Source organism: Patagioenas fasciata, chromosome 2 (genome assembly GCF_037038585.1).
Source record: "Patagioenas fasciata isolate bPatFas1 chromosome 2, bPatFas1.hap1, whole genome shotgun sequence".
Classification (NCBI taxonomy): domain Eukaryota; kingdom Metazoa; phylum Chordata; class Aves; order Columbiformes; family Columbidae; genus Patagioenas; species Patagioenas fasciata.
This window is the reverse complement of record NC_092521.1, coordinates 135,835,539-135,847,683: the sequence shown is the minus strand read 5'-3', so window position 1 is coordinate 135,847,683 and position 12,145 is coordinate 135,835,539. Positions and strand designations below refer to the sequence as shown.

The 12,145-nt window shown below is 39.3% G+C and overlaps 1 protein-coding gene across 1 annotated transcript in view; it reads left to right on the top strand.

Annotated features, from left to right (window-relative positions):
* The window catches only part of LOC136097733 (dynein axonemal heavy chain 11), an 89,243-nt gene extending 88,631 nt beyond the window's left edge, over positions 1-612 (top strand). The window contains 1 exon segment of the mRNA XM_071805512.1: positions 406-612. Coding sequence (XP_071661613.1) covers positions 406-612 — 207 coding nt within the window.
* Positions 613-12,145: the final 11,533 nt, after the last annotated feature.

Here is a 12,145-nt window from a genome sequence, read left to right as displayed (position 1 = left end):
GGTCATTCTTTCAAAGAGGGGTTGTTCTGCTTTTTGAATGTATTTTTCCTTGGAGGTTGTGTACTGTGCTTTGTGAGGAAATTGTTTTATGCCTAAAACCACAATTTTCATCTTCATACCACTCCTTACTATATAAAGTAAATGTCCCATATAAGGTTTCCAGTTTGACATGTCATGATGTTTAACAGTAAGCAGACAGTATGGCAATACTGACCAAAGTAAACTCTTATCAATAATATTATGTGTGTGTTTGGGTATACATGTAATCTAGTATTTTGAGGTAAATCCTGAGTCCCTTGTAATTGGTTAAACCATGTTTTTACATGCTCCAAAAGTAAGTCTTCATACTTCATTCTTCATGCAGAAGGTACATAATCTGCATTTATGTCTTTGGCATGTTTCCAGGCTATGTCAGTGATGGGTGTGTTCAAGGGGTTAGACAAAGATATTGAAAGATGCATCAAAAGACAGAAGTGGTGGGTGAACTCAGGATGTCCAGAAAAAGGAAAGCTCTCCCAGGAATGGACAAACAAAAACTCTCTTCAGAAACTAATCATACTGAGGGTGCTCCACCTGGACAGAATGAGATATGATCTGAAATATGAAATCTGAGGGTATGTCTCAGGGCAAGTGTGTGTGAGGGTGGCTTGTATGTGTCCGCACAGAGAAAACTCAGATTTTAGGAGAGAAGCAAATAACTTCTAAAACTGGGTGGTCAACCAGAATTTTACATCAATGATTCTGGTTCTTCCCAACCTGTTCTGCTGGTGAAGAGCTCATAAGACAGTAGTGTGGTGAGACATGAGTGATGGCATATCTAGAGAGCTAATCTAGTGATTTCTTTTCAGTTACCTATAGGTATTCTGAGAAATGTGCTCATTAGTAAAGGGAAATATAGTAAACTATGCTATTAATAGCTAAAAGTGTATTTCTTTATGTTAGTTCTCATTATGGTACTAGAGCTGGTAGCTAACCCCACAAGATTGCAATTTTTCAGGTCTTCTGTCTCTAAATTTGGTGATACCAAGGAAGATTCAGTTGTGGATACTTACCCCTCTTCTTTCAGATGTTTTCCAGTTGTACTGTTTTAATCTTTTGATCCCAAGTGATGTTCTCATAGACCTGATCCTCCACACCCCACCATCATGGCTTTTACTTGTTCACGTGCCTTCTGAGAAAGCAGTTTTTCTGCCCTGAGTGTTTATTCTGTCCAGCTACCCCGGCTTTATGTGACAGTATTGCTGTTGCATATGGACAGCTTCTTGGACTCAGTTATTGAAGAGGTCCTTTTCATTCATAAGTTGATGTTTTCTGTCATATGGTTGCTATCCCACACAGAAATAAGATCAATCATCTTCTGTCTTACTTTACCACCTGCCTCCCCTTCCCACCTTCAGTTCACTTTTTCTTTAATGAAATGACCATTAGACTGTTGCTGTCAGCTGCTCTAATCTGAGAATGTTGCAGGCTTGAAGCCTGTATCAGGGGAACATTTTTGGTGCCCATTTTCTGTATGTATAAGAATTTTGTGGAGGGAAAGCTTGGCTCAAAATACATGGAAAGAACAAGGATAGACTTAGCAAAATCACATTAAGAGAGCAGTTCAGCCACTCCTGTGGTTTTCATTCTGTCTCCAGGAGTAGAGCCATTTGAAGATATTGAGACACTAAGTAATCTTCTTATTTGCTTCTGGTGCAAGGATCACTCAACTGTCCTCCCACTGAAGAAAGAAAAATTGACCTCGGAAGTGAAATGGAGCATGCAGGGCTAGAAATTTAGATAAATCAATATACGGTTATGCACTTGTGTGTATGTGCCCGTACACACATACATGTATGGGTGTATTTTAATTATGCAGAACAAAGCCTTCTGGAATCATCTGTCACTACAATGGAGTACACATTACTGTGGGAAAGTTTGGCATGGTTTATTTTCAGCAGAAGATTCAGGCTCTAAAGTTTCTTCCACCCCCACCATGTTCATGGTAAATGGCGTGGATGAAAAGTTAAGGCCATAAGCACTACAGTATGAAGAAATTTTTAGACTGAGCATTCCTCTGCTTGGCATAATGCAGGTTTTCTTTGTACTGTTTTCTACCTTTTGACTAGATGAGGGCCAGAGGGCAATTTTCTCCATGCTCATGTAATCTTGTGCCCCCTGTGACTAAATAATGGTCATTATACAAACTATATTCAATTGTATAGGGCTCTGTGGCTTTATACTCAAGATTACTATTCCCCACAGACAATAGTGAGAATACCAGGTTAATACAGCTGTGACCTCACTGTGCTCAATTTAAACTCAGGCCTCACAAGGTGAGAGGCTTGTGCATTTACCCACTGAACCAATCAGTTAAAAAACTGATGTGATATCTACCACATGTTGCTCCCTTTTTCATAAGGGAATTGCTCTGTACCCCCCGTAAGAGTTTCTAAAGCTCAGTAACAATGCCGAGCATCTATCAAAATGTCAAAAGGTTCATTATCTTAAAACCAAGGGAACAGATTTCTGCAGCTTTTTCTAATACCAGCAATAAGGCCACTGTTGAGAGCTCGCAATTTTGCTTGTTGAAATTGTAAGGGTTTAGTGAAGTGCTTCAGAAGAAGTAATATGCATTGCACAAGTGATAGTGAAATTAATGGGGGCATTATCATTCTTTTTCCCTTCTGCTCTGCTAATTTTCCTATCTCCTCCTCCCTCTCTGTCACTCACCCTTCCCCAATTATTTCTTTTACAGGCAAAAAACTTGAGTTCACTATAGATTCTGGAGGATTTCATACCATCTCTTCAGAATGAGGGCAGGAGATGGTTGCAGAGGAGGCACTCGAGAAGGTTGCCAGACATGGCCATTGGGTTCTTCTCCAAGTGAGTGTCAAGCAGCCTCCCTGGTGGGGGCTGTCTCCTCAGTTGAAGGGATATTCCCAGAATAAAAACAAAATATGTGGTAGATTACAGTGAAAGTTTTAAACTGCTAATAATCTTGTTCCTTTTTGCTTTTGATTCTAACGGGATAAACATCATCTTAATTGAGTGTATGCCATGTTTTTCTGAATGCTATCCTCACCCTCCGAGGAGGAACTGCAGAAAAAACAGAAAGCCTCTGGTGGGTAGGTGGGACTGCCCTCAGGGCATACACTTGCCCTGTGTAATTAAGAGCTCCTGTTCCGTTTAATGGGCCACAATAGAGACTTTAATAAAATGGGTCTGACTCCCCCTTGGGAAGCTGTGTAATTAGCTCTGGAGTGCTGCTCTTCTGAGATAGCAGCCCCAGCTTTGGCCAGTGTTTTATGGACCGAGAGCCCACTCAGCAGCGGACAAAAAGATCTGTGCAACAGCCTGGCGAGCTACGGCTCCTGGCACAATGATGGAGGTGACAGGAGCACTGCAGTTGTTAAGGCTATTGAAAGAAGGTGCTTCCCTCCCACTGTTTTATGCTAAATAGCCAATGGGTATTTGTAAGGATCCCTTTGCCCTGAAGCTAAACAAGAACTGCATGTTCCAGGCTTTGATATTAGGGCCAGGGGGATAGGGTGATTCTCTCCTCTTCTGGTTTTTAACGCCAGCAATGTTTGGCTGTCAACCAGGTTGTCTGTGACAAATGAAGAGATGAGCTAAACTCAGTGTTGTCTGCTGGCTGAACTAAATTCACCATGGGATTAGTGAGAGGCATGGATGTGCCTCAGCACTGCGCAAACATGCACAGACTGACCCCTTCATTGACAGTGAAACTGGGAGAATTCTTTAACCAGATTTTTCACAAGTAAGGCAGTCACACTAGTCTGAGAATAACTCTACTTTTCTGCTAGTGAGTGTAGAAATGTTGTGAAGAAAAGAGCAGAGCTGATTTTCAGGGGAATTTCAGGGTTCTCAGTTGCTCTGGGGACAGGGCAAGAAAACAAGGAGATGTCAGAGGCCCCAGATCAGCAGCATTGTGCATCTGACAGCACAGGGATAAATGGGGAACATCTGAGAGGCTTCTGATATTACTTGCCTGCTCCATTTTCCAGCCCATTATGCCTGGCTTGTGAGGGAGAAGTGAGGTGACAGTTTTGCTGTGAAGATTTTTGATAGGTAAGGATTGGAGAAAGTCCAAAAGGACAATACATAAAGATGTTGGACCAAATCCCAAATGGTGCTAAACTAGCTAGAGCTAGTGGGATTTGAATGTACTCAATGCTTCTCAAGCTTCAGTCATCTGGGTTTTGGACTAAAAACCCCGTATGTTTATGTCTGAGAAAAAAAAAAAATCCTGGCACTAAAAGAGCCACGTCAAAGCTACCTTGGCTACAAATTTAATAGATCCATGTGATCCAGGTGATTTGGAAAGATTCTTGTGAGAAGGGGAGAATGGCCCTGGTTTTGTAACTAAACAGACAACTATTCATGCAGCATTTTTTTTTTCATTCTAATAACTCACTATAATATTTTTAATGGAAAACTGAAGAAGCTAGACAAAGTTTTCAATAAAGGCAATTCACACATGTTGCGTTCAGTGCAAGAAATATATATATGTATGTATCTTAATTAGTTAATTTCTAAGCTGGATGCTTTAGAAAACTCTCTTTAGTCTCCCAATAGTTTGAGCTATGAGTGTTTGCAGATTACTACAAACTCTTGAGCAGACACTGTCTTTAATACCTTTCTGGTTAAGATATTTTAGATTTTTGGGGAAAAAAAGAAAAAAAAAAAAAAAAGAAAATCAAACTATGTGTAATCCAGGTGGATTTTCATGTTTTGTGGTTTTCTTCAAGAGAGAAACTTGCATTGTAGTTTTCATCCTTAAATTCAGGATTCTCTCTTAATGAGGGGTTTTTGTCAGACATGAAATCCTTCACATTTGCTCAGACTTTGCTACCTGTTGTTCAGTTCAGGATAATCTATTGCATTTTGACAGCCAAGAACTCATCCTTCTGAAGTTCCTTCTGCACACCCATGTTTTTATGGGTATCTAAAGTAATTTTTGTTATACTGAATTACTTCTTAAGCTAAAATATAGGACATAGAAAACTGGCAGAGAACCAAGAATTAATTTCTCCAGGTTTTATAGGAAAATGGCAAATAGTTTGTCTCAGTAACTTAAAAACCAGCTGGAGCCCCACACAGAGTCTCGTTTTGCTGAGATTCTTTGCTAACACTATAAACAATGGAAGCAAAAGAAACAGGATTAAATTTCACTTTCAGACATGACTCTTTGGGAAACAATCTAAAATTTGGAGGTGTATTATGCTTTTTAATAAATGTTAATCTGGCAACTTTTTTACTTGGGATAAAGTAGATGGGATAAAGTAGTTGCGATAAAGGTGATTTATACTGAGAAACCGTAACAGTTATTTGAGTAATATTTCTAGACTTCTAGTTAAAGTCTCTATTTTTATTGCATTCAGTAGCACAAGAATTCTCTTTCTTAAGGGACATTTGGAAATAAAAAGGTAACCATCGACACTTTCGCTTCTGGGAATTACTGCAACAAATACTGCCTAATAGTCACTCTTGACTGAGAAATCTGTTTCTCCCTCTCCTTCAAGCTCCAGGCTTGAGAGTGCTCCCTTTCGGCAGCTGAGGCAGCCACAACTATCGATAACACTGCTGCCTGTAAAATGGGTAAATGTGTTCCTTTTTTCTTTGACAGGACCCCCTTGAACTGTGTACCAGAGAAGGGGAATTTAGAAGCGTCCTTTTTGTCTCTGTGTTATTTTCACACTTGTGCTGCTAGGAGACTGAAGTTTGACCCTCAGGGCTGGAACAGAAGGTCTTCCTTCAGTGCTGGAGATCTCCCCATCTGCATCTGTGTGCCAAAGGCAAGAAGCAGTGGGTAGGTAACCAAACACACCAAGGTCATTTTGATTCTATCAGCTGTTTACACTGAATAAGGGGGAAACAATTTTTCTCTGTAGCTGTTATTTAAGTAGATGGTATTACATGATGCTGCTGCTATCAAAATAAACCAGATCAAAAGTGTGGGGGAAGGGGTTCTGGCAGTGGATGCTTGAACTTTGTAATATAGGTCAAACCAGTTCCACATCAGTAGCTAAGGGGGAAAAAAATGCCCTTCATTATGTTAACAAAAACAGTGGTTTACATGTGCATATATGCCAAATTCATTAGGCAGGTAATGAAGCATTTGCACAAATGTAATTACATACAGCAATTCTGACAGTTCATAACACTGCATTAATAATCACTACAATTAGTTCTGATGATGGAAGCAATTTACAGCACGTCACATATATAAATAATGGTGCATTTCCTGCATGTGTCATTATTATGTATTAAGGATGCCACCTTGTTGTGACTTTCTCAGTAATGTTCCCCTTGAGTCAAAGTTAAGGGTAGATGAGTGATTTTATTTCTGAGCTACAGCATATTTCATACTTGTATAGTTTAAATGCATAGTTGAGGTCATTCGTGTAAGTTCTATGTATGAAATACCTAAATAAAAACAATAATTATTTATTACTGAATGATACAGGATCGTACTGGATTGGTCCTCCTATTTTAGTAATTTAAAGAAATTTAAGAGATATTTATAAAGAAAAAAAGAGAGGGAAATGTCACCCCTAGATGATATTATTTTCTCCATATCTCCCAACTTGTATTTACTCTTAGAAATTAATTTTCCTTTTTTCTTTTTTCCACTACTGACCTTTATTTAGCTAATAGGACATGAAACTGCTTTTCCTTTCTGTGATACTCGGTGTCATAGTGAAATAATTGCTTAATTTTATAGTGATGATTTAATAATGCTTCCCATTTAGAAAACAAGTCTATAAAATCAGCTTATTCCAACCCTCAGTTTTCTTCGCTAATAAATCTTGCTGCTTTAAGCTCTGTTCTTTTCAAACCACAATTCATAAGCTGGATAATTAATTTTGCTAATTAATGAGAGGGAGGATTCTGATGGCAGGGAAGACTAGAAAGGTCTGTAACAGCACAAATTATTTCTTCTCTCTTCTTCGTAATATTGTTTGTTGGCCCTTCTTGTTGTATTGGTTAGTGATTCATTACCCCATGGCTTTATAAGCATTTTTAATGTAGATATTGGAGAGAGAAAGGAGACAATAGTATTTTGAAATGTGACTTTGTATGTATATATACACGTATAGGACTGTGTATATGTATAAAATCTCCCGAGTATCCTTTGGGGACAACTTTGTTTAAGACAATAAGGGATCAACCAGAAAGCATAAACTGAGAAACCTGAGCTAGCCCATCAGCTAGTGGAAATTACCCTAACTCCATCATTGCTTGTACCAGTTTATGGTGCTTCCCTGTGAATATTTAATCTTTTTGCATCTCAGTTTGACTTACCCCGTTTCCCTGTTACTAAGGCAAACTGCACCACGCTCACCTCTGATAGTTAAGGTCTCCTCAGGTGAAGTGTAGGATGCTGATCCTGCCTCATTGTCCTGCTCTTCCCAACCACCTTCTGATTCCTGAATGCGTGTTCCTGCAGTTGTCATTTGATGTTGTGAAGGGGATGTGGACTCCCCATATCCATCCACTGAGCAATGCCTCAGTGTTCTTTTGGGGCAAAACAGACCAGATTTCTATAGAGTACAATAGCAATTATGCAAACCTGACAGCCCAAGATATTGCTAATGCAAACCTCTCATTTTTTTCACACTAGCAAAAATGACCCTTTTATATCACAAGCTTTGATTATCCCAGTGTAATCAATGTTCCCAGAAGTGTGCAGCTGAATGAGCTTGTACTGAGTTAGAATATTGATATACTCTTCTAAAAGATAAAGGAAAAAGCCATTTCTTGATATAAATATCTATGAAATTAGAAAAGCATTACATGTGTTTCTGTTGCCAACAAAGAGAAAAACAGTTTTATTCTAACTGCAATAATGTTTCATTCTGAATCCAAGTTGTTGGCATTTTTCAAAGGGATTCTCTATTCAGGCTGCTTGTCACCAGCATGCAACATTGCTTATTATATTCCAGTGGCCTTACTTTTTCTTCTTTTTTCATTCTCTCCTAAACACCTTAAAAGAATGATGGATTAGAGTTTCACATATTCAAACTGAAATAAACTTGTAGCAAACAAGCTGGAATAGCTGCAGCTATTTTACTTGTTCTGTCACATCATGCAATATTTAAAGCCTATAATTAAGTTTTTACTTGAACTGTTGGGAAGCAAATACTTCCCCCAAGGGCGTAAAGGTTCCTGTCTGGAAAGGCTTCATCATAAACTGGCATATTTTGCAAACCAAAGGGTGGTAAAAAGAAGCTTCAAACTCTGTGAAGTCAAATAAAACAGAAAGACAGTAGTTCCTTGAATAAATGTGTTACCACTGTTAATCACATGCTATAACAGAGGCATTATGACTGGAGTTCTACAATATACATAATGCTTACATTATGCAGTAGTAATGGGATTAATATTAATTCAATTTTTACTAAAGTTCTTGAATACATCCCAAATTCAAATAATGTAGAATTTCAGTTACTGAGTGTTTCCTAGTGAGGAGATATAAAAGACTGCAATCAGATACAAGTTTTTTATTTCTTCCCCAAGAAAGGCACAGTAGGCTACCTTCCTGTCACTCACGAGGATTATGTTTTTAAAGATCTGTATGGGAAAATACATGCACTTGCTAATGAGTTATGTTCTCTTATATCATGCAGTGTTTTGAAAATGTACTTTTCACTTAAAAGCTTTTTATAAAGGATAAGGTAGAAAACATGACATAAGGCTCAGATGATACACTTTACACTGTTACTGAATTTTAGTCACAAACTTGATATTTTTGCTCAGGTATTTATAGATACCTCTCACTGGACTGAAATAAAAGAAATCGGTATTTCTATGTAGTTATTTTCTAAACAAACAAAACCCAGCAATGCAAAAATGTATATATAACCATGGATATTTCTGAAAGGAAGTATTTGAATTTGTTTCTCTTAACATTGTTTATTCTGAGCCGCTTTGGTCTGTCCTTTAGAAAGCTACTTGTTTTTTTCAGCGATACATTCTGTGCCCCCAGGTAGGTACCATGGGAAGACCTGCATTCCCTCTTTGGTGAGATCATGTACGTTGGCCACATCACCAATGCCAGGGACAGCAGGCTCTGCTGTGTACATCTGCAATAATTCATCAGCCCACCTAAGGTAAGAACTTTCATATATACCTAAAGCTCTTGGACACATATATAGCATGTTCAAGCTAAGAGAAAGCCATCTTTCAGAACTGGAGCCTTGTGGGGAAGACCACAAGCTTTCTCATCGATGTGGCCCCACCTGCAGCAAGGTCTTGTCCGGGTGTGGAGGAGTAAATTCTCCAACTTGTACAGTGATTCATCATGAGCAGATTTTGCCTGCAAGGGTTTGTGACTTGCCATATCGCTTATTTAAATTTATTGCAAGTACCCTTACGTGGCAACTTGATTGTTTTGTAACGCTGCTTGTATAGCCAGCTTATTGACATGAGCAGATAAGACATTTAGGTTTCCATCTTCCTAATGAAACTATTGTCTTTCAAGGTGCTGCCATTTAGAAAGATCTGGGTGGCCATAGGGAAGTATCTTTGATGGAACTGCGCTTAAACCAACGTAACTGATGGACTCATCAATTACAGCAGTCCAGAATGGCACTATCCTCAAAAGATACATTTACTGTTTATATGTTTTCTTCTCCAGATAAAAAACAGAATAGAAATGTTATAAATTTCCTTGTGTTTTCCTTTTTCCAAAATAAGGAAACCAGTTTGTAAGACCTTCTCATTTTCCACCACCCTCTCACACATCTGTTTCTGTAGTTTTGTCAGATTATCACCTGCTGATACATACTGAATTATTCAAATTTCATTATTGAGTTTTGGTTGTGGGCAGCACATGATTCCAAGGTGCAAGATTTCCAAATTCAGAAATGAACGTTAGAATTTTTGAGGATACAAAAACAAAATGTTGCTTTAACTTTAGTTCTAAAAAGCTGTGCATGGAAACTACTTTTATCTATTTTCATATGCATACGTTGATATAAAACGTATATGTAAACATAGACGTATGTGTGTGTGTTTGTATACATATACAGAAAAGAAAAGTCAACTGGCTGCTTCTCCTAAGCTGCTGAACTAGTCACTTTAGAGAATGGATTGTACACAATTTCCTAAAAACAGCCACGAGATTTTTCAAGTGCCATTTCCAGACTTGTTATTTTCCATTGTCCAAAGGTAAAAAGCATATCTGGGGGAAAAAAAAAGATAAAATTAGCATGTTGGGTGTGAGCAGGCCACTTGCAGAGCCTGGCTAACTCGGGCAAAGTGCTTTCCCCCCTTGGCGATGCAGCTGAAGCCTGTCTTTCCATCATGAGTGAGATGAGCTTGTTGGCATCTCCTCCGTCCCTAACAAGTGAGTTTTCATATGTCAAAGAGCCACACTCAGACAACGGCAATTGGAAGTAACTGCTCAGAAGAAGATGCCCAAGAGTAAGTTGCCATGGAGATGGAAAGGCTAAACACCACTGTACTCCCGACCTCGGCGGAGGCTGATTTCTCCAAATGACAGCTGAGGTCGCGGGGGCATGGTGGGAAGCTCATCCTGCTGGCTCTGACTCTGCCTCTAGCCTATGGATAAGTAAAGAATTACTGCTTCCAGTTTAGGCAGTGCATTAACCTTCACAAGCCTGAACTTTCATTCAAATAATTGTAAAATAAGTATAGGTAGTGAAACCTGAGCAGAATCACTGCTATTTGTATGGCCTTTGGAAAGTTTAGGGACCCAACCCCAAGCATGGATCTGCTGGTATTTTAAATGGAGAGGTCTCTTTCGAAGCTTTTTGCTGTAATTGGAAAACGTTAGAGCCCCAAATTACCAACAAAACCAGAAAATAATTCATTGACTGTCAGCCAAATGAACTCAAACAGGCTGGAAACACCTTTCATCAGCACTGGTGCTTTGTGTTCGTTGCGGGGATTACGTTCTCTTCTACCTACTCACATTGCTGATGAGTTCTTTTAGCTATAAATTCATTCCACAAAGTGTGTTAGAATAATCCTCTATATGTCAGCTTTGCCAAACCTGACCTGGGATCTGTCGTGAGGACAGAAGGGCAGTGAGTTCCTGCTATGAACCCCCATAACCTGCAACCTCCCTCTGTGCACATGGCTCCCAGGAAAACAGTAAAACCCATTTTAAGTGCCAGCAGAGAGACTGGTAAGTACAGAGTGTCTGACAGAATTGATCTTCCTCTCGAGGTGAATAATAGGGCTTTATTCAAAGCCTCAGCACTACTTCAAAGTGGTGTCTTAAGACATAGCTTATTGTGGGTGAGGTTAGCGGTGCAGGTTTGGGCGCAGGAAAATGGCTGGTTGCAGAACCAAAATGACTTCAGAAATAAGTGCTTACTGGTGTTATTGTGAGCAGCAGCTTGTTGTTGACTGTTCTAAATGCCAAAAGCCATTAAATTTTATTGTGGTTTTGTGGAGTGGACCCTGCATTAGGAAGAAATAGCTCCTGTGAAAAGTACCACTTAGGGCCAAAAATATTTTTCAGCAAAAAACAACTTGCGAGTCTGTGCTAAATCCCAGACAACTCTGTGACAATAATTTCAGATAAACTCTTTGAATCCAGTGAAGTCCTTACAGAGCTTGAGCATGGGGAAGCCTAGAAAACAAACGTGATTGTTACAGCTTTTATTCTGTCCTGTCATCAGTAGCAGGGCAGCCCTGCAAGAGTACATCTCACCAAGTCTACCTACTTAATTCTTGACCTGTTCCAAAGTCTCAAGTTTTATTGTTAATATTCTGAAAGTGGTAGGGCCTGCCTGTTCAATATGGAGCTGGTTGAGACCTTAATTTTCTCTGCTGTAAAAATAGTCACTGCTGTCTGTCTCACTGAGGCCAAAGCAGCGGTACAACACCCTGAGCAAAACTCCTACGGTTGGAGACATGTAGTGGAGTAGCATGTGTTTCCCTTTCCATTTCAGCTTCTGGGTGTTTTAACGGGCAATGATTTATGTGGAATCAGCGACTGGGATCACTGCTTCTGACAAGCTAAGAATTGCTCCTATACTTGCATTTGCTATCCCATTTCCACACTGTACTAACCTGTCTCATCCACCTGTCGCTCCCTGTGACCTCTTTAAAGTTATTATGAGCCTAGGGGTTTTGTGCAAAGCCCCTAATTAATGACACGTGAAAC